This window comes from Agelaius phoeniceus, chromosome 3 (genome assembly GCF_051311805.1).
Source record: "Agelaius phoeniceus isolate bAgePho1 chromosome 3, bAgePho1.hap1, whole genome shotgun sequence".
NCBI classification, from domain to species: Eukaryota; Metazoa; Chordata; class Aves; order Passeriformes; family Icteridae; genus Agelaius; species Agelaius phoeniceus.
Window position 1 is genome coordinate 36,189,667 of NC_135267.1, and position 25,646 is coordinate 36,215,312.

The 25,646-nt window shown below is 44.6% G+C and overlaps 2 protein-coding genes across 4 annotated transcripts in view; one reads left to right on the forward strand and one right to left on the reverse strand.

The window, feature by feature from the left end:
* Window positions 1–501: 501 nt before the first annotated feature.
* On the forward strand, window positions 502–11,498 carry IAH1 (isoamyl acetate hydrolyzing esterase 1 (putative)). 3 transcript variants are annotated; one of them, XR_013181294.1, is made up of 7 exons: window positions 801–1,217; window positions 1,865–1,917; window positions 2,371–2,519; window positions 3,345–3,506; window positions 5,651–5,769; window positions 6,457–6,778; window positions 7,210–11,498. XR_013181294.1 is itself a non-coding variant. In XM_054629020.2 (6 exons), the coding sequence occupies exons 1-6, from the start codon at window positions 693–695 to the stop codon at window positions 6,622–6,624; spliced, it is 732 nt and encodes a 243-aa protein (XP_054484995.1). In that variant the 5' UTR covers window positions 502–692; the 3' UTR covers window positions 6,625–6,789. The 3 variants fall into 3 exon arrangements, 2 of the variants coding, with proteins under 2 accessions (XP_054484995.1, XP_077031179.1); XM_054629020.2 differs by lacking the exons at window positions 801–1,217; window positions 7,210–11,498 and adding an exon at window positions 502–773 and having other exon boundaries at window positions 6,457–6,789; XM_077175064.1 differs by lacking the exon at window positions 7,210–11,498 and having other exon boundaries at window positions 6,457–6,789.
* ADAM17 (ADAM metallopeptidase domain 17) overlaps window positions 8,450–25,646 on the reverse strand; it is a 34,745-nt gene continuing 17,548 nt past the window's right edge. The window contains exons 6-19 of the mRNA XM_054629015.2: window positions 25,143–25,273; window positions 23,406–23,495; window positions 22,255–22,368; window positions 21,580–21,724; window positions 20,957–21,045; window positions 19,013–19,165; window positions 18,045–18,244; window positions 16,898–17,001; window positions 16,094–16,228; window positions 15,054–15,184; window positions 13,976–14,054; window positions 12,739–12,827; window positions 12,053–12,109; window positions 8,450–10,446 (exon numbers count right to left, since the gene is read on the reverse strand). Coding sequence (XP_054484990.2) covers window positions 10,096–10,446; window positions 12,053–12,109; window positions 12,739–12,827; window positions 13,976–14,054; window positions 15,054–15,184; window positions 16,094–16,228; window positions 16,898–17,001; window positions 18,045–18,244; window positions 19,013–19,165; window positions 20,957–21,045; window positions 21,580–21,724; window positions 22,255–22,368; window positions 23,406–23,495; window positions 25,143–25,273 — 1,868 coding nt within the window. The 3' untranslated portion in view covers window positions 8,450–10,095. The remainder of the gene's footprint in view (window positions 10,447–12,052; window positions 12,110–12,738; window positions 12,828–13,975; window positions 14,055–15,053; window positions 15,185–16,093; window positions 16,229–16,897; window positions 17,002–18,044; window positions 18,245–19,012; window positions 19,166–20,956; window positions 21,046–21,579; window positions 21,725–22,254; window positions 22,369–23,405; window positions 23,496–25,142; window positions 25,274–25,646) is intronic.

The following is a 25,646-nucleotide window of genomic DNA, read 5'->3' on the forward strand; positions in this document are numbered from 1 at the left end:
GGTGGCCTGCATGCTTGTATCTACTTGAACTCAAAAGAGTCTTGAACACAACTGAAAATGGAATCCATGTTTGTATGGTGGGATTAGTTGGAGCTTTAAAACTCCACCACCTGCAAGAGAAGGGAGCACTTATGATCTGTCACAGCCTTGGTGCCCCAAGTCGGTGACCACCCCAGCCTCGTAGAAGGGACACAGGGTATCAGACACTGCAGGACACAGAGCAGAATTCCAAATACAGCATGGTTGATGCCCTGAGGTAGCTGCAGTTGTTGTCAAACCATGAGCTTCATAGTAATAGTAGTGTTAGACGATTAGCAAAATTAACGGCACTTTCCTCTTCAAATTGTGTCGTTAGTAGGCTAAACAGTATGAAGCCAATTAAATCAGGTAATTGTATTTTCTTAAGAAGGAAGTCTCTCTTTGAAACAGATAAAGACCATGAAATTGGGCGCGTTCTGTCGGGAGCGCTTCCAGCCAGCACGAGGGGTGTGTGAGGGGTGGGTCCGCGGCTGCCCCGGGCGCGCCCTCCCCGCGTCCCTGCGCCACTGAGCCTTTTAAAGGGGCGATAAAAGATTGAGTGGGCCTGGAACCTGAACCCGGTTTGTAACCGGGGCCTTCCACCGATCCACCCCGTTTGCCGCTGCAGAGGAAGCGGCGAGGCCGCCGCTGCCGGCGGATGTCCGGCCGCGGCCATGGCGCTGGCAGAGGCGGGAGCCCGCGGGCGGCTCCTGCGCTGGCCCCGCGTCCTGCTCTTCGGAGACTCCATCACTGAGGTAGTGCTCGCCCGCCTGGCCTGGCCCCGCAGTTCCCGTGTGGAGCTCCCAGGCCAGCCCGGCTCCCCGCACCGAGGCCGGCGGCCCAGCAGCCTGCTGGCGTTGGTCTGAGCTGCGGTGCCCAGCGGCGGGAAGGGGACGGTCCGGCTGCCCAGCCGGGAGCGCGCTCGGGGCCCCGGTTACAATCCCGGACCCGCCGGGGCCTTCGCGCCTGGGGGCGAATGTGAGATTCGGGGCCGTCCCACAGAGGCGCGAAGGTGAAGGTGTAGCTGGGATGTTGCGGTGTTAGCGGCATTTTCCATGCGGGAGGCCCAGCGTGCTGCCCCTGCTGCCTGCAGGGACCTGTACCTGCCCTCCCGGCTCCTGGGGCATCCCTGCTCCCCGTGTCTAGCTCCCTGCTCCCCGTGTCTAGCTCGCCCAGGCCGGACACAGCTCCTCATTGAGGTGACTGCACCTGGTGAACATGTCTGAGGCAGCCGCAGCTTCTTGGCGTTGATTTTGGGTCCCTGCCTTCTGTTGCATGGGTTGTGTGGTGGGTCACGGAGCTGATCTGATGAAAAAGTAACCAGAGACCAGCTTTGTCTTTAATGGGAGATGGGTGTCTAAGCCTACTCGCTGCAGAATTGTAGCAGAGAGGATGGTGCAGCAGTGGGAATAAGGAGAAGGAATTAGTTTTTCTGTTTCTGGAAGTGGTAGGTATTAAACTGAACTCCATGAAGAGGAAGGAGTTTTGAGAGATGGTCTTCAGAATGATTAGAAATAAAATAGAAAAATATTCTGAACACAGCAAACCCTCACTGTCCAAAATGAAGCTACAGTCCAACAGCAGTCAGTTTGGGTTTTGAAGGGACCGCAGGGTCCATCCCTCCAGGGGTACCAGCCCTGTGTTGCCTCAGAGGCCAGCAGTGTGCCTGGGTAGAACCAGGAGTGTTTGACCTCAGAGGGACAGGGCAGGCAGGGAGGAAATGCACCAGCAGCAGTGCCAGAGGCCAGGCACAAAAGCTTTGCAGGTGGGAAGGTGCCAGTGGTGGGGCTAAGCTCTGGGGAACAAGTTCTTCCAGTGAGGATCTAACCATTTTCCTTATTTTCAGTACTCCTTCCAGGAAAATGGCTGGGGGGCATACCTTGCTGAGAGACTGGTCAGGTAAGGGCTTAAATTTCAGAAGTAAGTTCTAGCTTGCAGAAAGTCATGGAGCTTTTCTAAATGAAAACCAGACCAACAGTGGTTAATACTGAATACATGTTTATTTATTGATGTTTATTTATTTAGTGAAGTGGAACTATCTTCTGGGCAGCATGCCCAGAACTGGTGAAAATATTCATTGGGTGTTTCCACTCAAAGCTTGAGTGGAAATTAAAAATCCCTTAGTGGTTGTCAAGATTGTTGTCCTGGTTCCATGGTGTAACAGGTAAACAGTACATGTGCAGCCTGTGTGTGCACTTTCAAAGCATGATCACATTGAAAACTCACGTGACATCTCATTTTTCCTGAGAGGGATGGAAGCAGGTGGCCTGATAGAATGGTTCAAACCTTCCAAAGTTTTTGTTTTGGTGGACAGAGAAGAGATGTTCTTTTTGATACATGTCTCTGTTTCAGAAAATGTGATGTTGTGAACCGTGGGATCTCGGGGTACAACACCAGATGGGCTAAGTTGATTCTTCCTAGACTGATCACTGAAAATACTGGTGCTGACAGTATTGCTGCAGTTACTATTTTCTTTGGAGCTAATGACAGTGCTTTGAAAGGTAGAGTAGCTTGCTTTCTGTCTTTTTTTTTTCCTGTGACCTATTCTCTTAAAACAGTTTTATTTAGCAGAATAGGCAGAACATTTCAGAGTAGACTTTTCCTGCTACTTCTCTAGGAACTGATTACTCTCTTTCTATTTATACAGAGGTTTGTTTCCTGTCATTTCATTTGTATTTAAACCATGCAATGCCTTCCATTTCCCTCCCTATCACCAAGTTTTAATACTAGAAAAATAAATTTCAGGGTGCTCAAGAATTAGTTGCCTAAAATTGGAGTTGGGCACCCAGTTGTTTCTTCTGTCTTTAAAGGAGACTGATGAGTTCTCAGCAGATGGGCTGAGGAATTGAGGAAAGGTAGCATTTGGATTCTCTTTCAGATGATCATAGCAGGATGCAGAGTCTAATCAAAATGATACCATCAATGCATGAAGGACTGACTGTATGTCCATGGGACTTTCCAGAATTTTCTCTGCATCCAAGAATATTGGAAATCTCAGGTTTAGGTTCAGGCAAGGTTTGAGGTGCTTATATTTTCTGATACTAAGATACAAAGTTGTGAAAAAAGCATCTTAAAAAACCCCAACTGTTGGGGTTTTTTTCCCTGTGCATTATTTGCCTGTTGGAAATGCTGTCTTTAAATTCTTGATTTGCCTGCTTTGGGTATCGAGGAACGGAATTCTCCTACCACATCTCCCAGATCCCTGACCGAGAACTGCATGCTGGATCTGAGTGTCCATGGCCATGCTGTGTAAAAGAGCTGTAATGCTGTGCAGGAAGCCTGCAGGGAGCTCAGCCCCACTGATGCCTGTGCTCCCCCCCTGACAGAGCTGAACCCCAAGCAGCACGTTCCTCTGGAGGAGTACGCTGCCAACCTGAAGAGCATGGTGCAGTACCTGAAGTCAGTAGACATTACTGCAGACAAGATTATTTTGATTACACCCCCACCTCTTCAGGAATCAGCTTGGGAAAAGGCATGTCTTGCCAAAGGTGAGTGATGAGGATGGGTGGAATTTCTGCATTTTACCAGTGGAGTGTAAGTGACAGATCCCAGGTTGTCCGGTGGTTTCCTTCCTGTGTGTGCCATATTGCAGTCATGTTTATGATTTGTTGGAAAAGAGCTGGTTTTACTAAACAACTTCTGGATAAGCTCATGGAGTAACTACCAAGTAATTACAAACATCTTTTCCAAAGTGTTGATTGATGTGTTAATGCATAGAAATGATAGAAGTTGCTGCCCTCTAGGAACATGGGGTTTGTCAGCATGTCCTAGGCAGATTCCATCGTGTCCCAGCAGCTTCCAGAATAATACAAATAATGGAAGAAATGTTGGCATTGTGGGCCTTAGAAAAGTTTTTACTAGGTACAGCAGATTTCACATCTGTTTGGATAAGCAGTAATATTCCAGCCAGGTTTATTTTAAGGTTAAAAAAAACAATACCAGAGAATATCATATTCTAAGGATGCTAATAAAAGTGCCTGAAAAAGAAGAAAGAGGTAGTTAAATTATTTCCCATTATGTTATTGAAGCTAATTCTAAAGTTAGAGACATAATAGCACCACTTATTCGTGTTACTGAGCTGGTGGAAATTGCCATAATCCCACTGACTCCAGCAGTGACAGATTTTACTTCCTGAGAGCATGTGCTTTTTTCTGTTGGGGACACCTTTTCCAGTTCTTGCACGTTTATAAAACTTCTGAGTTAGGTCAGGTACAAATACATAGTACATAGATATACTGAGCTGGTACTGTTTGTGGCACAGTTTTCTATGATTTAGGTGGTGTTGCATATCCTGAGTCATGTTTTCAATCAAAGTAGTAAAACTTTGAAGATGACTGTAAGTTTAGACTGCATTAAATTAGACAACATTATTGTATGATTTTGCATTAGGAGGCTTTGATGTGATGTCATGTGAGCGCACCTCAAATGCTGCTTATCTGGCTCCCAGCTGTCAAGGAGCACTTGTAATGTTAACCCATTTTCCTCTTAAAACTGTCCTTTTTATGGAGTAGGGATGGAGGAAACTTGAATTTACAGCATTGAATCTGCCAGCTTGTGTCTAAAAGAGAGTACTGTCTGGGGATGGAACAAAAGGCAGGGTGATCTCAGACCATGGACTACAAATGAAGTGTTGTGGGCACAATAAGCAGCAATATCAGACCATCTGCCCTCCAGAATCAAGGAGAAGTTTTCTGCCTATTTCTAGTTTTGTCAGGTATCAGAACAAAGGAGAGATGGGAAGCAGGAGGATGATGATGTTCACAGGAGCATTCATCCAGGTGTGAAAAGTAGCAAGAGGGCTACTGCAAGGAGCAGTTGCATGTGGACTTGTTAGTGTTCAGAAACACATAATCACATAAGCAATTATATGCAGGTGCTTTTCTTCTGAGCTCTGGGTGTCAGGAGTATTCAACTCAAATCTGACTCCGACCATACATTCGAGATGATCCTGTTTTTATATTCTATCGTTATATAACTTTCATGGTAATTATTAAACTTATATTGTTCTATTGTATACATAGATTTCAGCTAAACATAGCCCCCTTAAATTTCCAACATAGTTTCTCATGATTCTTCTTATGATTTAAGTACTAAACAATCATCACATCTAACAATTATATCATTTATCATACTGCTTATGCAGGTGCAGTGATCTGAGAAAACACAAAGCCTAACATTTTCCAGAGTTCTGTCTTTAACATTTTCCAAGGCTCCACTATGAGTTGGAGACTTGGACAAAAAGCAGAAGGCAACTTGTAAATAGATTTCCATTTACTTAACTCTGTTTTACCTGCCCTAGCAGGTGTAAAAAGAGTTTAAACCTAAGCACTGCTTTCATCTGAAGCTGGACAGGAGGTGAGAGCTGTGAGCAGCAGAATTATACTGTCTGCTGTTGCTTCTCTCTCAAGCTGATGCATTTCTTCAAAAGAGACATTTTCAAATGACTCAGAACCAAAGGGTGCCCTGAGAAAGACCACACAGGCTGTAGCTTCCAGCCACTTACATTGCTGTGGATTTAGTTTGTGATTGGTTATGGGTACTGGTTTGACACCTGATGCAGATGCCACAGAAGACTGAAATGGTGCTGCATCAGTGGTGGGTGCTGGATGTTGTCCTTGTTTGTGCCCGGCAGGTGACAAACTGAACCGCTGCAATGCCACCACAGGGCAGTACGCCCAGGCCTGTGTCCAGGTGGCCAAGGAGTGCGGCACGGACGTGCTCGACCTCTGGAGCCTGATGCAGAAGAACCAGGTACGATGAAATCAGAAATGCCTGAAACTGACACAAATTGGGAAATGCATCACTTAGCGTAGAGGAACCGGTGGTGCTGCATTATCACTGAAATGCTGCAAAATACATCAAAATTACACTTTAGGGAAGGGAGAAAATAATCCAGAGTGCTTCATAGTTGGCAATGAGAAATAAAGCTGTATGCAACCTGGCCATGGTGCTTGGTTAGCACATATCCCAAGTACATCATATCTAAATAGCCTTTTTCTTGAACTTGAGCCATGGAATAGTTTAGGTTGGAAGTGGCCTCTGGAGGTTTCTTGTCCAACCCACTGTGCAGTGTGGGGCTAATTTCAAGGTCAGATCTGGCTGCACAGAGGTGTTGTTGATGCTTCTGACCAAATAGCCAAACTCATCCATGGGAGACTGCAGACTTTTGCTGTGAGCAGGTAACTCTAGTTTGGACCCTGAACATTTTCTCTTCTCTGCTCTCCCCAATGCAGTAGACTGCTGACTTTTGATTGCATCACTTAATCCTATGATCTTTTACTAATAAATAGCAGCAATTTTGGCCATCAGAACATTCTCTTAACATTTTAACAAAAACAGTGAAAAATAAAACCGGTTTACCAGCTGGCTTTGAAGAATTACTAAAGGCACTTTGCAGCCAGCAAATCCACTAACACCTGGTTTTAACCTCACTTGTAGGATTTCTCTTCCTATTTGTCTGATGGTCTTCATTTATCAGCGAAAGGCAACAGCTTTGTAGCAGCTCAGCTTTGGTCACGCCTGGAACACAAACTGTCTGCCCTTCCTTCTCTGCTTCCTTACTGGCGTGACGTGGACCACACGAACCCCGAGGCCAGTCTGCTGTGACAGCCCTGCAGGGAGGAGCCAGGGCAGCCGCGCCAGGCAGAGCCAGCTCATTGGGCAGCAAAGTGCTGCAAACTGTGTCCTCGGGGAGCACGGCATGGGGAGTCCCAGCAATGCTCTTCTCTGTCCCCTTCTCTTGGTCTGTGGGAGAATAAAGGTGAGACCACTTGGGTGTGTCCTGAGGTGGTTTTTCTTCATGCTGCTGTTGCCAGGATAGCTGTGGGGATGTGTAGCTCTTTCCTTGGAGGACTCAGAGGAAAATGAGTGTCAGCTGTTCTGTGGCCAAGGGATAGAGGCTGCCCTGAGCAGTTCCTGGCCTTGCTGAGCTTTGGGGACTGCTCTATGATTAATACCATCTACTTGCTTTGAACACAGAGGAGCTCGTAAGAGGCAGTAGGGTGGAGTTTGCCGAGAGCAGTTAGTGTCAGTCCAAATTCATTTATTTGGATGTTATACAGCAGGAGCAGCAGTTCCCTAAGTTTTACTGTGGCTTTGGTATTGATAGAGAGTAGTTTAGAGCAGGGCTTTTAAAATTTAACTTACTCTGGCACCAGCAGCAGCCTCTTTATACCCAGCTCTTCTGTATAGGTCCCAGTTTCAGACCAGTGCATGTTTTTGGGCAGTATAAAACTGGTGAAATATGACCTTGGAGAAACTACTAGAAAAGGTCTGCATCTCTGCTGACAAAGCTGCATCCTATGTCATTTGCCATCAAGTTAAGAAGACCTTTTAAGTAAGTTGTTAAAATAATTTTACAACTCATCTAATACATAAGTACTGCAGACTATGCAGGTTTTGGCCAAGAGTACACAAACTACAAAACTGCCTTTACAAACAAAAAAAACCAAAAACATTGTCTGCAACCTAAATGAAATTCAAAAAGTATGGAAAAAAATGGTTTGGGAAATGATTGTCTAGCAAGCCAGATAGCAGCAAAAATGAGGGTACAACTAAATGTGCATAAAAATCAAACGGTGTATCACTGGAAATGTAACCCCTCCATAACTGTGGGCTGTATTAACAGTTATGTTGACATGTTGACATGCTTATTATGTGGGGGGTGGGAGAGTAATGAGGCTCTCCTGCTGTCCTGCACTGTCAGTGCCATTAGACTGCCTTTGCTTCATTAAATAATCAAGACAAGCTGGCCAAGACCTGTCATCTACTACGTAACAGTGTTATAAACTGAACCATAAGTATTTTTCATGTGCCTGGAGCCAGAGCTGAAGCAAGTGATATATAAATATTTATGAGTATTAAACTGGACTGTCCTTTCTGTAATAAATGCTTACAGTAAATACTGGCTGAACAGCAGAAGAGGTTCCTAGTGGGAAGCTGTGGATCTTCCCGCCTTAGATGTTATGAACAAACCATGCAAGTACTGCTTTCAGTTTCTGGACTACAGCTCAGGCTGGGGGATGGATTCAGTGATTTCCAGGGCCTGCTCCAAATCTGTTTCCATGGTCCCAAGCACCTGCCACTGCATGGTTTTCACCTGGGATGTAAAGACCTTTGTGCTGAGAACATGTGCTCACAGATGTGGTAGCTGGACAGGCATTTGAGCACACCCCCATCCCTCAGGCATTTACTGTCACCATGTGAACTGATGATAATCTGCAGGACACATGGCATTCCAGCTCCAGGAAGCAGGCAGCCCTCACAGTGCAGGTCTGCACCCTCATAGTCCAGGTCTGGCCTCTGCAGCATCTGAGCTCAGAAAGGAGCAGTCAGAAATCCTGGCTCCTGCCTGGCTGCATGCCAGACTTTTAACCCAGGCTTTGACAACCAGAGAATGGAGATCTTTTATAAAAGGGCTGCATAGAAACAATTCTTGTTTAACTGATTTTTTTTAATATAAAAAGCTTTTATTTTATTGGGAATTAAATTAACTCCTCACATGTGTACTTTGCACTGAATCAAAAAAAACCTGAACAAAAAACAAACAACCCCAAACAAAGTTCAAAACCAGCATATAAAACATAATAGCTAGTCAGATAGGAATACCATAAGGCACACATTCAAGTAACTAGTGTAACAAGTATCCTTGGGTGTGGAGGAGAGGGAGCACTCACACAATGCTGCAGCACAGGTTCAGTTCCTTTCCCTCACATTTAAAAACATGGGCCCACTGCAGCCCCACATGCCTGTGTCTGAGTCCCGGCTTGTAAGACTTAAATGGTTCTGCCCTTGGCCATGTTCTGTCAGTTTTATCAACAGATTATTGTGGGAGAAAACAGCTGCAGAATGAAGGTGCTGCTGTACTACCAGGACAGTTGCTCTGTGACTCTGCTTGTCAGTCGATCTGCTACTAGGCTAAAATAATGCTCATGTGCCAGTCCAAGCTCACCTGACAGATCTCCAGGTGTACAGAAGACACCATCCAATTATCAGCTTTTTACATCATGTTTTACTACCTGTGTGAGTATCTGTATTCACAAAATCTCCTCCTTATACTTACCCTGCAAGTTTTAACAAAGGTTTATTTCCTTATTAAATTCACAATTGTTTTTGAACAAATGCCTCCCCTGCAATGGAGTATTTTTTTCCTGTCATTCATGCAGTAGGAGCTTCCAAAGGCCACAGAGACCACAGAAAACTGAGCTCAGTAATTTGAAAATTTCAACAATAGTGTTGCCTATTTTAAAATAACATTTGGAGAAACATTTCTACACCAAAACTGCTGTAAACAGCATCTGCATAAATGATTTCTTCCTTTATGCTTCTTTCTCCAAGCAGACACCTGCGGCACACAAACCTTAGTGCAGAGTGGGAAGCTCCCAACAAAAGCCACCAAGGCAAGACAGCCTCACCACTGAGGCAGAAGAGTTTCATGCTAGAGGAGCACTTCTCATGCACTGTGTACAGTGTAACAGCCTCTGTGATCCTTTGATTTATACAGAAGCTGGGCATTTTAAATTTCTTTATTCTGAATGCTGCGAGACTGTATTTTTACCTGTTTCATTACTCTTTCTGTTCTCAAGGCATTTGCTTAGGCTTTTGGTTACATGTATCTTAAACTGCTAAATTATCTACTCTATTATGGAACATACTGCAGAGTTCATTTTGGTTTTAAAAGCCCCTTAATTTTGTCTATCAGTGCTGTCAGACTACAAAATATTAAATTATAAAAAAAGGCCGATATACACAATCCAGTATCCATCAGGATATTTGGTTTTGCACCACAGGTCGAAGGAAATGTTAAAGGTCAAGGAAGTAGAAAAACAAATCCAAAAAGCTTCAAAAACAAGCCAGTTCTAGTTTGGATTTTCCTTTTTAAAAGATATAATGCTCTACTAAATGTAGTTTAAGGAAGGTCATACACATGACCAGCATCTGCAGTAGGTCACTTCCTTATTCTCCCACTCCCTCACAAAAATATATATACATATATTTATATTTATATTTATAGAAATGAAATGGTTTCAGATCCTTGTTTTGCAGACACGAGTCATACATTGAGAAGGCAGCAGGACACTAGCACTCTGTTTCTTTGCTGTCCACGCGGTTCTGGCGCTGCAGTTTGAAGGACGAGGCTTTCTCACTCCTGATGACAGGGTGCTCTGTCAAGTCCTCGAAGGATTTGGCGGCGGAGCTGCTGTTTGGGAAAGGGTCCTTCTCGAAGGCGTCCTCGTCGATGTGCGAGTCGGTGCTGGGGTCCTCCTGGATGGTGTCCATGCGCTGGTGCTCCTGCTTGGGCGGCGCGGGCGCGGCGGGCGCGGGCGCCAGCGGCTGCAGGGGCTGGTGCCGGCTGGCGGCCGGTGCTGCGGGGAACGGCTTGATGATGCGCACGGAGGCCGAGTCCAGGCTGCTGAGCATCTCCACGTTCTGCAAGACACAAGAGGCCACGTCACCGGCAAAGCAACCGGCAGCTGGTCCAGGGTTGGGTTTCTGCAGCGTTTTTCAAAGGGAGGAGGCACGTTCAGAGGAGCAGCTGCACTCCTGTTAGAACAGCCTAAAGGCTGCCATATCATCCATGCCAGTCCCTAAGGGCAGAAATGCTTTTCTGTCTCTTCTTCCTCCTCCTCTGTGAAAGCACCACAGGTGACAGCCTTACTGGGAAGAGCTGATGAGTCGGCCCTTCCTTCCTGGGGCCCAAACTGCTTTGGCAAAGCCTAGGACTGGAAATGCAGGGTCAAGCCACACGGCACAGAGATCAGTGTAGGGAAACAGTCCAAGGTACAGCTTATTCCAGTCCTCCCAACTTGGAGAGTTCATGGTTTCATGTACAAGAGCTGCACTGAACATAGGGTCAAACACTGCAGGGATCAGTGTCATCATAACTCAACCCAGAGTAAGTTCAAGTCCATTGATGTCTGCAACTATTTCAGCATGGTTTGGAAAATATCCAGATAGCTCTAAGCATAAACATTCCCCAAGGACCTCAGCAAATGCTAATACTGGGAAGAAGGAGACATTTACCTGCTATCACTTCCCAACTCTCCATCCTCAGCAGATCCAAAAGACACAAAATCTGTTTGTTAAACTGTTGCTGGTGCAAGGAGGCCATTGGCTATACTGTGCTCTCTCTCCTGCCTCTGGGATTTTCTCAACTGCATGCAGGTAAGAAGCACCAAGATAACTTTTCTCATGTCACAGCTATGGGGCACTCAAACTTAAGATCACCCTCAGTTCTGTCACAGTAGATGACAGAGGCACTCTGCCTCAGTAGTCTCTGACTTCAGTATGCTTCTTCCAATGGTTGCATAAGGAAGAGCTCCACAAGGCTTTTTTTCCCCTCCCCTAACAGAACAACTTTTCCTTAACTGAATATTCTAGTTTATAATAGGAACTGGATTGTCAAAGCACAGGAAAGGATACCTAAACCTCTATGTCACAAGATGCCCCACACTGCACTGTAATTAAAATTTATCTTGGCACTTTTTTGCTCTTCCTCTCTCCCAGCTCATTATCTGCAAGCTGAGAAGTGCTGCTGATGTGACCTTTGAGCAACTGGAAGGCTGTAGCACATGTGGCCGCTAGAAGCCACCTCCTGCAAACAGCCATTCTGCAGCAAAGACACTGCATTTTGCAGAGATTTTTGAGCCTCATGCTTCAGTGACTCCACTTGGCTGGGAACTAGCAGCCTGTGGCTGGTGCTGCCCAAGGGGATGCTGGACACAGGTGAAGCCATGCTCTGCAGAGCAGAGTGGCTTCCTGCCCCTCTCTGCTGCACCACAGGGCTCTGCCAACAAGGCTCAGCTCTTACAGGAAGGAAGGATCAGACCTTGCCATGCTGCAGTGCTTGCTAAGAGTGAACAGAGGCTTGTTCAGAAACCAGCTTCCCCTCTCATGGATTCACCCCCTGCAGCATGGGGCTCTGGGGCTCTCTCTTACAACTCTTTTGGAAAATATTCTGCAGACACCCGAGGTTCAGGTTTTCCATTACACATGGGACAGCATTCTGCCAATTCAGACATAGACAGCAACTTACACTGGGGCAAAACAGGGACTTTGTGTTCTCCTCATACTGCTTGTCCAATTTCTTGTCCTATTGAAAAACACACAACAAAATAAGAAAGTTAATTTCCCTATGCCAAAGACTCCTTTTTCCTGCAAGGACTCAGCATAGGGTCCCCTGCTTCCCATGCCTTCCCATTCATACCAGGAGTGCTTGTGGGCACAGCACCCCTTTGCTCTACCCCACACTGATGTTGGCAGCACACCACATGTCCACACTCCCTGTGCCCATGGCTCACTGACTCTCTTTACCCATCCACCCAAGATCAACTAAGATCACTTCCCACTCTGGGTCTTCTCTCAAAATGTGGGTGTCTTTTCTTCACAGGGCTTTAGAAGACTTTGTTTTTAATGATAAAAATACTAAAATTATACTTGGGTGGAACTCAGAAGGCAGAGAAAGAAAATCTGCCTGGGAAAGAATGGGAAAGGCTCCAGGGAATAGTCATGGGAGCACTGGGTCTGCCAGGCCTGGCAGAGTTTAGCAAGAGTTTTGCCTACTGAAGGAGCAGTAAAAGCCTTACATATGCTGGATTTCCCCCCAGGGTTTGCTAAAAACTTCCCATCACTTCTCCCACAGCCATCTGCCACTTCACATATGAAGGGTGTTCTCACAGCAAAATCCAACAGATTGTGTCATCTCAAAGACAGCTTACTCACCACACAGTGTACAAGGATGCTGAGAGGAATCCAGAACAGTAAGGAGAAGACAAGCACAGAGCCCACTATATTATCTGCTAGGAACTTCCCTGTGGAACCAAGTTCAAATCTGTCAGTTACCCACCAAATACTGTTTGAACACACACATCTATCCCCCCTTCTGCAGCCACTGCTCAGGCAACTGAAGCCTCAGAATTGCTTAGAGAAGCACAGGCTGCCTACTTTGAGGTAGGCAAAGGTAAAATTACACAATTTAAAAAAATTGTATCCAGTATGTTAACAGTAACAGGTTTTACTCTGTTCTGTGAAGAGAAATGCTGTGAGGCTGTAATATTGAATATGGGTTGTTTTGGAACAGCCTATACTGAGCCAGCCAAGCTGCCCCTCTCACTTACACAAGACACACTGCGAGTCCCTCACCACGTTCTGATGTAACAGCCACCTGATCTCTACCTGCCTCCACCAACAAAATATCTGGATGCCAAAGATTCAAAAACTGCCTCTATCCAAGCAGGCTAAATAGCTTTATCAGTTACCTAAGCAACAATTTTTTGTCCCTAAAACTTGGGATTGAAAGCTGCAGCTGAGGTAATTGCACTGTGCAGGCACAGTGGTGCCATGAGCACACACAGCTGGGGCTCGGGACACAGCACCAGCTTAACCAGGGGTTTTGTCTGGTACCAGTAAGAGAGTGAGACACTGGGGGTGACACCTGGGCTGAGGTGACACCTGCTTGGGTTGCACAGTTGGGATGAAGACCAAGGAGGCCCACTCAAGTCACAGGGAGTGACTCAGCACAGGCACAGCTTGAGGTGTGTGACCTCTGGTTTTCTTAAACATGTTCCACTCCCTTTCTGTTGACATTTAAAACCCACTGAGAGGCCCATTTCATACCCTGCTGAATCTAGCTGACCTCTAAAGAGACTGATTATTATTTGCTTTTCTCTAATTGACCTAGTTCCTGGTATTCAGACAAGAAGCTATCATCCCTTTCACAAGCTTGGAAGATGCCTACCAAAAAATGGAGTACAAAAATGCAAAACAGCCTCCCATCCTTTCAGCTTTAAAAGGTGAGATCAGTAGTCTCAAACTTCAGGCAAAAATATACTTTGATATATGACAAGCACAGCTACCCTTGCACATGGTGAATAAATCCAGCCAGCTAACTCCCCCTGAGGCTTTAGAGGTTCGTGTCATGAACTCAAAAATCCCCAAAGGATACAGTTATTTATCTTACCAAAAGTATTGATGCTGAGTTGGTCTATGAAATCCCAAAACCGTTCAATCACATCCTGGACTTGCTTCTCGCATTTGCCCTACAAAAGTAACAAAATAATTTTCTACCACCCAAGTATTAAGCACTGCCTTCTTGGAGAGGGAGGTGCAATGATACTAATGAAATGAGAACTACAGACACAGCATGACTTAATCTACATTCTGAATACAGAATTACACTCATGCCCAATAACAGCAATCCATTTTTACTGCCTTTATTTTTATCAAGCTAGTTTCACTTCAATTGTGGTCTGAATCAGATAATTTTTGTTTGAAATGTGCAAAATTCCCTCCACCTTTGGCCCATGTTAGGGGACATAATACTGATGTTTCTGTAGAGATTTAAACACTGAAAGCCTCAGTTCCCATTATCCAAAAAGAAGGCTGCAGCTCTCAGGAGCCCAAGGTTACAGACAAACTCACTCCCAGATTTGGCTGTGCTGGTTTAACACAGCAGAACCTTGATCTTCCAGTTCTGCCAGCAGAAGGACTGGGGCATGCCCTCCCAAATTAATTTCTGCTGACACCCAGGGGGTGTCACTGGGGTCTGCAGGTATCTGTACAGCTGAACCATGGAAAAGGCCACGGAATGCCAACAACCCACCAGTGTCCCTGCCACAGGCTCACTGCCCCTTTCAGATACTGCTGGCTGGATTTCCATGTGATTGCTCCCTGACCTGAATTATTGGAATAAAAACTGATTGAGCTAACAGGAACAACGGCAAAAGGCAAGCGCTGCAAACCCAATCGAGCTTATGGCAGCACTCAGTCCCCTCCTTTGTGCAGGGTGCCAGGCTGCTCAGCTGAGCAGGGTCCCTGTCTGGGCTGTGGGGAGCAGCAGAGGGGACAATGAGCAGCTCCAGAAGGTAACAGCCTCCCCTTGCATGGGTGTCTGCAGAACTCCAACACCCTTTAGTATTTACCCCGTGAAGAGGTACTTAAAAGCCATTACCCTGCTCAAGCTTTGGCTTCTCTTCCCCAGCACATTCCCCCTCACCAAGGACTCAGACCCCGAGCAGGGCAGAGCTGGGCACACTTACATTTGTGTCACAGAAGCCCACGGTGCAAGGCTTGCCCTTGCGCAGGAACAGGAACTGGTCGTTGGCATCCACGTACGGCGTGCACCTGTCCTGCTCGTCCCGGCAGCACACCTTGCAGGAATTATCTGTCTCTGAAACAGAGCAGCAAACTCGTTCCTTGGAAGCACAAAGAGTCACCTGCAACCCACAACCCCGTGTGTCTCCTGACTGAGCTCAGTCCTGACCCACAGGGAAAGCAGGGCCAAGCCACCCAATTTTGGGCACTCTGACAATCAAACCTAAAACTCAATCACATGCCCTGTGCAACATATTAAGGGGTACAGTGGGACCAAGTTCTCCAAGCTGATACCCCAAAACTGCACAAATCAACAGCCAATGAAGAGGTTCTAAGCACATCCAAAAAGATAGATTTGAATATTTCTTGGGCTCTGAGTCCTCTAGGTACCTGTCTCCTCAGCTATGCCCTCCATCTCAAATGGTGGGGCTCACAGCAGTTCCTTGTGTTGCCCCTCTGAAGTTTTCATCCTACTCCCAAGCTGCTTTCCCACATTTAGGGGATAAAATGGACAGCAAAGGAGCAAGAAAACTCACTGGCAGAAGTGTATAGCAGGCAAGTTAGCAGGAGAATTAAGTAGGGCATTCTATATTCTCAAGACACTTTAATCTCTCTGAAATCTTTCTTTAACCCCTTGCTGGAGGCCACCACTCCCCTGTCAGATGCCAGATCCAGAGGTTGGTTGGAATCTCCTTACAATCCCTTCTTGTCCATCTGTGGTAGAGCTGGAAGGCAGGAGAGTGTCCTCTCCTTCAGCTGGAGTGTCAGAGCCTAAGTCTCATCTTAATGTCTTCATCCCAACCACCAGAAGACAGAGGACATTCACATTCCCTTTTTAAACAGAGAACAGCTGACAAAACCCAACAGTTTAAACTTTTCCAGAAACCACAAACTCAGCCCACAGTGAAGCCAGCACTCTCCAAGGAGCAGGGATGAAATACAAATTTCAGTCCCGGCCCCGTTTCAGTTCCTGTGTGTCACCCACCGTTGCAGGCACACGAGCGCAGGTTCCTCTCCCTCTCGCAGAAGGGGACGCACTCCCCGTCCTTGCACTTGCCCATGTCCACGCACACGGTGTCATCCGGAGCGTTCCCTGGGGGGGGACACTCGCTGCTGTTCCCTGCAGATGGAAGTCAGCAGAGTGGGAGGGCTGTGTTAGAGCAAAGGGCAGAGAACCTAAGTGTGCAGAAGAAAGAAGGAAAATAATGGAAATACAGACTTATCCCAGGAAAACCCCAATAATAGCTTGTTCTTGGCTTTCAGCTGCAGGCTGCCTGCCAGCTGCTCTGAGAGGCAGCAGAAGCTCTGGAGGCTATCAACAGCTCAGGCATTGTGGCACTGGCCACCAAGCAGTAGGTGCAGACCCTGGAGCCCCCCTCGGCAAAGCACACGCTGACTTGATTCCCTGTCTCCAAGAAAAACTATGAGGAGGAAGTAAACAAGTGGGGAAGTGAAGAAAAGCTGCAGCAGTTCCACCTTTTCTATGCAAAATTCATTCTTGTTCCCCCCCAGGGACACACTCTGTTTTGCTTTTTTTTTCCTTTCTTTTAAGGGAAAGAAACAAATTTTTTAAAAACAACCTTTTTTATGTTCTTCTGGGCAATAAATCACAAAGTGACTCTTGAACTACAATGAAACTCATTATAGGAGCATACTGTGATGCTTAACTGGTCTCTAAAATTACATGTACCGGATGACTAAAGGGCACTAGACTGAAAGTGGGTTGAACAGGACACTGAGCCTGAAGCACTTGGCTAGCTGACATACAGGGGACAGAACCACATCCTACCAGTGCAAAAAGACTCTCCTTTGCAAGTGGCATTTATGGCTTCCTGGCATTTCTTTTGTGCACTTTCAAACTGGCAGCCTTTACAGCAAGGACTGTTTCGGTCACTGGGGAAAGATCAAAATGAAAGAAATAAATATTAACCAATTTTTAAAAAATAAGTACAAGTGTGACAAAGCCAGAGAAAAAAAGATGTTTAGGAAATAAAAAGCTGCTTCTTGGAGACTGATTCATTGATTCAACCTTTGTCCTCTCTGCCCCCCTCCCACAACCACCTTTCTACATACATACTCACTCTTCATGCACTGAAGGCCAATCACATAGAAAGTACAATATATTGAGAGACAACAGAGGGACCCTTGTATTTATTCAAGGCACTTGGATCAGCCTCTTGTAACCTGCTGTGCAGCTTAGGACAAGATCTTTCACCCTTTCCTTCCCCAAACATTTCTCCCCCTTCTGTCTGTCCTGAAGGTTTCCTACTTTCTATTCTGCATTGTCTTTACTTTCATTTTCTCACCTAATACATGAAGGCCCTTAGTAGAAAAACACTCATTAAACTGTGTGGATTTTCTTGCTAAACAACAGGAATTGCACAACCTCTCTAATGTTACATGGTGTAGAGCTGAACTATGAAAAAAAAAAAAAAGATTGGACACTGCATTGCAACAAGGCCATGAACATCCCAAAAAGCAACAACAGAAAGAGGAGTCACTTAGTGCAGTCACTGTGTTGTCTGCTCAAACACATTTTGCAGCATTCTGGAATTACCATTATGTACCAGTGTAAAAAGCCTCCTTCCAACACAAACAAAACTTGTATTTGCACAGAAAGTGTGCACAGGAAATTTTTTAATGCTTTTTGATTGCCTAAGTTTGCTTAATAATAATGGTAGTAATAACAATGACAGCACTATAATAATTTGCAAGGCTGTGGCTCTTGACACTTCTCAGGAAAACAAACAGAATGCTATAAAAATTAATGTATACATACAGAAGCCTGTCATGAAATCTTTCACTGTTGTGAGCTCACTCATTCAGCCTTAAAGCCAGGAAAGGGGCCCGTGACACTGCAGGTGGCTTTAGGAGTTTTTAGCCCAATCCAGCGTTCTCTCCTGTGTAAAGAGAAGCTGCAGCTCATTTCCCCTTACCTGCACTTGGCACCCTCTTTCAGTTTGCAGTCTGCAGAGCAGCAGGGATCAGCCAGCTGGTACAAGAGGCCAGGGTCACATTCCTCGCCTTCATCCACTCTGGAGTTCCCACACACTTTGTTGTTGCGCTCTTTGAAGCACTCCTGGGCCTTGACCTCTATGGTCCTATGGATGGATTTTTTGCTGCAGCTTGAGAACATCTAGAGAATCACAGAGGAAAAAAGCAGCACTGAGTGTACCTTTCTGTCAACAACTGGCATCTAGGACAGCCACAGCCTCCCCATATCTCTGAGCCCTGGCATTCCAGAATGCAGTTATTCCCTTTGTACTGTCAGTTTGATACCTTGGAAGAACTTTAAGATGGGACAGTAACAGCTGGGTCAGTAACAGACACTGCTGCACACTGCAGGGGCTCCCCCACGCAGCCTGGCTCAGAGACAGCTCCAGCTCTCCCATTGCTTCAGCGGCCCCAGGATGGGATGTGAAGCTGCACAGGAGGCACAGGGCAGGGCAGACTGCAGGCCAAGCATCCCCTGCTCATCTGGATTTCATCTGTACAACAGGCACAATGCCAACCCCACAGTGCCAGGGCAAGCTTCCACCACGGCTGTGGCACCTGGCAGCCCCTCTCCAACAGCACCTATGGAGCACCCCAATGCTGTGTGGGACTGAAGGTGCTGGATTTGACTCTTGCTGGGACTTGCTTGTAGCAGCATATGGCCACAGCTAATTACAAACAACTAATTAAAATGCACCTTGACATGCTATGAACTCCAGTGAAACCCAGATTACAAAGATGAGCTTATCTTACAGAGAACCCAACTGCATGCAAATATTTTCTTATGGCTAATCTATTACATTCTGGTGGTTTCAAACTAAAGGAATCATTAACTAAATAGATTTGCCATGCAAAGGGTCACTGACCATGGCAGAAACTTTTGTGTTGATGCAAAACTAAACAACCATACCTTGTTGTTTTCATGATCCCCACTGACAGCAATAGGATACATGACATATTTCCCACCCTGGTCTTCAGTGGGGGCACACTCTGGCAGACTGTCAGGATCATGCTCTGCTCCGAAGTTATGTCCAAGTTCATGTGTTGTAACCAGGTCAGCCTCCTTTTTTGAACATGAAAAAAACAATGTTGGAAAAAATTAGTCTGACCAGAGTAAAGGACAAAAGATCCCAGCTACTTCTAGGCCACCAGAAATACTAAAATACACCAAGATGATAGGGAATTGCCTATGAACATTTTTCTGGTTTTCTAGAGAAATTAAGGTAAATAAAATTGTGGTCCTATTCAAAGTTAAGTTCAAGGACTAGATTTGAACATTGAATCACTGTTAAAGGCAAAATACTGTCCTAGAATACCAATTCAAACTTGTTTTCAAGGCAATGCAGATGCTTAAATATGAAAATTTCCTTCTATGTAGCTGGAAGGCATAAAAAGTTAAAACCCAATCCAAACAAACAACAGCTACTACAATTAGTCAATCTCTTGTTTAACAGATCTTGCCATTAGAATTATTTCTTCTAAATGGATGATGACATTAGGAGTGCTGAATAAACTCCACTACTGCATGATTTCTAGGAAAGACACCTACAATTGTGGCCCAACAGGGATGGATTTCCAACATCATTTATGTGAGACACGCCTGCCTGTGCTGGGGATCCCAAACCGGCTCTGCTCGCTGCGCACCTCCCACGGCGCCCTCCCCAGCAGATGGTGTCACACTCACAAGGTGACAACCACAAATTAAACTCACACAGAAATAAAGATAACCACAAGGAGACTGGGCAGTTCTGGAGAGGAACTGTCACTGCAGCTGCTGTGTGGGCATGGGAAGGACCAAGAGCTGCCCGGGCATCCCTCCTGGCCTTCACTGTGTTTCATTTGGAGAAGAGTTTTAAGGAAGTTGTTTTGGTTTTGGTTTTTTTAAACCAAAGTGGAAACCATGCAGCACTTTCCCTGTGAAATCCATGTGAACCATCATCCCAAGCCCTAAGCCTGCCACTGGGAAGATGGAAAACTAAACCTCCTTTGTAATCTAAGGCAGAACTCCAGTCTGGAGATTGAACAAATGCAAATAGCATGGCAACAGCTATTGCTAGAGCTCTCTGTCAACATCCCTCTAACACAAAGCTTTACTGTCTTTTTTCCCTATCTTCTTGACAGTTTCTGTGCCAAGTTTTAGCCCACACATCAATTATAAATTCCTATTATTATAATCATGCTACAGAAAAGCACAGCTGAGAAGCCAGCAGAAGTCAGCAAAAGTGAAATATGCCCAACTTCAAAGATTTAATAGAGGCAGACATAGGCACTGCTCTGCTGTCTTTAAAAGTGAGACAACGCTCATAGTTAGGCCTTTGTGCATTTACTATCTCATAAAGTATGGAAAAAATGTAAGTATGCATCAACTTACATTAATCTTAGTATTAGCACTAATAAGCTGTGTCTACTATACTGTTCTCTACTCAGGACACACAAAAATCAGGTGGAGGAATTTCATTAAAAGGCTCAAACTAAACCTCCTACTTTGCCTGCTTGCTCTGTTTGAGGTTTGTTTTGTTAAGAGTTTTGTTGTTTGCTTGGGGATTTTTTATTAAAACAAAACACATTTAAATTCATCTTCAGACATCAAAAGCCTGTTTATATCTAGGAAACTACAGCTCCTATGAGACACTAGCTTCTATTCCTGTTTCACAGTGAGTTCAATTTTCAGTTCCATTCAGTCCTGTCTCCCCTTGTCAGCTACAACAAAAAAGATGATTTTTGTTTTATATCCTTGTCCTCAGAGATCTCACTCAAATGGAAAGCCAGCAGCTCTTTTCTGAGAGAGCACAGGAGTTTGTCACAATCCCATGGCACACATCACCAGCACACACATATGAGGATACTCTTCTACCTTTGTGAGGATGGTCTTCCCATAGTTCTTGGTGCTGGTCAAGCCACTGTTCAGATAGATATCCTTCTTTACAATTTGACTGTAATAAGCTGAAAGAGTGAGAAATAAATTAAAATTGAGAAACATTTTTCTTGAGTTTCAGGGTACTTTTGGGAAGAGAGGGATACTTGTCTGGGGAAATGAACAGCTTTACAGCTTTATTGTTCTCACAGGCTCTGTGAGACCCTGCCAATTTTTGGAGCTGGGAATCTTTCAAGCACAGCTCCAAAAGCTCATGTATTGCAGTAAAGGCAAAAACAGCAGAAATTTCCAAGACAACAGCATCTGCCATTCCAGAACCGCTGCAGGATGTGCCCACACAAAGCAGCCCTTAGAACAGGGTTTTTTCTATACAGCCTGCTCACACCAGATAGCTTAGCAACTTTGTTTAGTGACTTTTATCCTTCCCCCTTTTTCCAGCTCCAGCCAAAAAAACCAGCCATCCCTTCTATGTAAAAAACCAGCTCCTAGAGTGTGTGCAAATAACACAACATACTCCATGAAAGTTGGAGAAATGAATTAAACATGAATAACAAAAACTAGCTTCCAACCCAGAACTGGGAGAGAAGAAGAAGAAGCCTTGCCTTTAGGACAAATGCCACCATGGCTGTTAGGTCTGGGAGAGCCAACATAAGCCAGTCCAAGTGTTCCCATGTCAAAATCTTGGTACGTGAAGAGATGAGCAAGGCACACGTGAGCTGCTTTCTCTGCAATATCAAAGCTAAATTGCTAAAAAAAAACCAAAAAAAAAGTCAAATCCCTGTTAGCTTACAGTTCTTGTTAGAAGTCTATAGATAATAATATTAATTTAATGTGCCAGACAAGTACCTCCTAGATCTGGTTATTCAGAACACAGCAGCTGTTTAGCAGTCCTGCAGAGCTGCAGGAAATTAAAATAATGCCCAAGTACATTGTACCCATTCATTTACATAACTTGTCTATTCATTTTCCCTTTCCACAGGGAGGACAAAGCCAAGTACAATAACTTGATGAAGGTCACAAGGCAGCCAGTCTCACGGCCAGACATATCAGGACTGCCTGACTCAGACCACATTAATAAGACTAATTGATGTCTGCTCTGTAATTATGCAAGGGAGCCCTTTACCAAGGGCTACAGAGCACAGCAGCTGGTTTGACTTTGTGTGACATCTACACATCATGCAGAGGGGGCAGAGGACTTTCACCCATTACTACAGAGCAGCCATATGAATGAGCAATTTTCTGTTAAAGGCCACAATTTTTCAAGGGTTACAACCTACCTCTAGCAGCATTTTCACATCCCAGGCATCTTTCTTATCATCTGGGTAACTTCTTGCCATATTATAATGTTTTTCTCCAGGTTTTACATTATTTGGCTCATTGTGGATAATAATCTACATGTCAAAAAGGGCAACAACAATGAACAGGAATTTTTGTCAATTTTATAGCTACAGAAAAGGTTTCAATATAATTTTAAATATCCCAATAGATCTGTAAGGAGAAGAATTCAGACTTAGCATGATTCTAATATTAACTTTCCAGCCTCTGCTAGTTAAATACACCAACTAAATCATAATTACATTGTAAGTAACCCTTTTACAGGATAACATCAGAAGTTTTCACTGTAAAATTCTGCTTTGAGATGTCTTTTACTTTTAGAAAAACCCCAGACAAATAAAACCAGTATAAATAATCCCAAATAATTTCAGAGCTCTAGCTAACCAAAATGTACGTTAAAGGACTGCCACTTTCCCAGTAATCCAGAATTAGCTCATCATGTTCTCCACCCCCTCCCTACCCAAGTAATGCTCCTTCTTTATGCCTGCAGATCTTTTCCCAGCAAAGGGGCAGCTGGCTTGTACCATGAGTCTCCATGTCCCACATCACAGCTCTTGCAGTATGCTGAGCTGATGGACTCCTGTTTTTAATGCTGTTTTCCAGATTTCTGTGCACTTCAAGACACCATCACAGAAACTGAAGTCACAACATTCCCCGTGTTCATATACAAGCCTAGCATGTTGTCTAAGGGAGTCATTAAAGCTCTTCAGGCAGGATTGTTTTCACCTGGGTTTGAGGCCCACTCAGACTTTGAAAGCCAAGCACTAGCAACAGGTATATGAGATAAATGCATGAGTATGTCTGAATGAAAAAGAATTGCTCATATTCAGGTGAAAAATACACTTTTGAATCAGGAATAAATAAGGAAAAATTCTCCCTGAAAATTCACATCTCAAACACCGCAAGGAACTGAAAATGGGCATCGTGTCAGATCATTAACACTGGCAAGATGCAATTTCAGAGTGCTCCTGGCTGGGGTTAATAATGTAGGATTTTATTATTTTAGCTCTAACCCAGACAAAACAATCAGAAGCACTGCTGTTTGAAGCATGTTCCTTTAAGCTGGAAGCCCTCTGCAGAGTGCAGTGAATACCTGCTCTATCTGTATGCCGTACCCATTGAAGGTTCCATCGTCCCAGGAAGTGTTTCGGTAGATGTCATCTACTCTGTCTATCAGTTCAATCTGTGTGGAGGAGAAAACAAGTTACCCAAATGAGCTTTCATGGAGCAAAAGACACTCAGAGAAACTGCTACATACTTACCTAGAAACAGTCACTTGACTTAAAATTGAACCCTGTGTAAGGTAATAGGACAAACTCCCTGGATCCAAGTACTGTTGGTTTTGGATCAGTATCATCCAATATACTTGAAAATTTTCCATCATTAAATAGTACCACAAACTTTTCCATTTATCACTTTTGTTTGTGTAGTAGAATAGCAATAATATTAAGAACGAGACATTTTGAGAAACACTTTGTTCAAACACTAATTTTCCAGATTTCTTTGAGGGGAAGGGCAGAGGAGGGAGCTGCTTTTACTGCTTTGTTTCAGCATAGAGCTTAACTAGTTTAACTGACCCCCCAGGCTTGCTTCCCTCACCCAGCCAAAAACCTATTATTTTCCTCATTATGGTTCAAGCACAAAGTTCCAGGAAGTCTCTCTTGTCAGTGCCCACAACCTCCCTTTTCAAGCTGTTCTCTTATAAAAACACCTTATGCTAAATATAAACCACCAAACTTGCTGAGAAGGAGAAGTGACATTCAGAACCACTCAGTAATAGCTTATGCTTTAGTTTTCCAATCACAGTGTTGTTAACAGTACCCATCTACCCAGGAAACACAACAGGGGTCAGCCTCAGCACATGTCAGATGCTGAGGTAAGAGCACTTCTGCGAACACACCAAATGAGGCCCCCTCACCTGGAGAATGTGAAGGCACTTCTGGGGACAGAAAGGTCCAAACGCCAGCAAAAGTGGAACAGAGTGATTAGCATTTCAAAGAGTAAAGCTCAGAAAGAGACTTTAGATGAACAACAGGCCTCCAAACCAGTTTTAATTTGTTTTGTCTTCAGTCTCTAAACCCCCATACTCTCCCTTTCTGCTGAAAGGGAGAAGGGCCTTGTTCTAGTTCACAAAAACCTGTCAGATAGACAACCCCAGTGTTTCAGCTGGGTCACTCAGGAACTGGTACACACGATGGAGCCCTGTTTCCCTGAGGATGGTTGAACACCTGCCTGCTGATGAAAAGCAGTAAATTAATTCCCTTGTTTTGCTTTGCTGCTGTGAACAACTTTTGCTATTAAACTGTTTCTATCTCAATCTACAAGTTATCTCACCTTTACCCTTCTGATTCTCTTCCCATTCCATCTAGGAGAGCAAGTGGCTGCCTGAGGCTGAGCTGCCTGTAGCTGAGCTGCCTGCTGGGGTTAATCCACACCACCAGTGTACAACCAAACAACTTGTTTACTGGGCCTGCTTCTAATTTATTGTTCTGGACAGAGAAACCTGAAATAATCTGGAAAAGAAGATCTATATGAGTTGCTTTAACTTCTCATTAAATATGCTAGAACTTTAAAGTTGCTGAGATAATTTGCAGTGGATTTCAAAACCCAGGAGACTCTAGACCTCTGACTAAGAAAAGAGAAGTTCCTGGGCAGAAAACAGCATAGCTAACAGAAGTATATGACAGGAAGGAATTTGCTTTTAAGTAAAATTTGAAGACTACTGAACTACCTTAGCTTCATTGTAGAATATTTTTAAAGCACGATTTAGCATTTTCCCAGGTAAAAGCCATGTGTACAAAAGCAATATAAGCTGTATGGTGTTACTTACCAAGTAATTGATAGTGGTGCTCTCTTCCCCACGGCCCATGTACTTGAAGAAACGATGGTCTGCCACTACCAACATCTTGCACGTGTTTTTGGAGTTCTCTGGAACGGCTCTTTTCTTTCGATGGGTGCTTCCTAAAGTAAATATTTCAAAAAAAACCCACTCAATACTACTACCACAGCTGAGCCTACTGTCCTTATTCAAGACCTGAATTTGAGCATGGGTGGGCTCCTGGGAGGAGAATGGGGATGTTTAGTTTTAGTTTGGGGCTTTTTTTTAATAGTCATTCTTGTACTTTGTCTTCCTAACAGTCCTCAAACCTACTGTAGGGAAAAGAATGCATGGCAGTGAAACTGAGTTATTAATCAGATTTACTTATAGAGCTTTTAAGATCATCACCACAGCCTTAACAACTCTCCTCCTCCTGTTCCTAGTCATTACCCCAACTTTTGCTAACACAGCAAAAAACAGAGGAAACTGGGACCAAAAACTCTCAAAACCTCATCA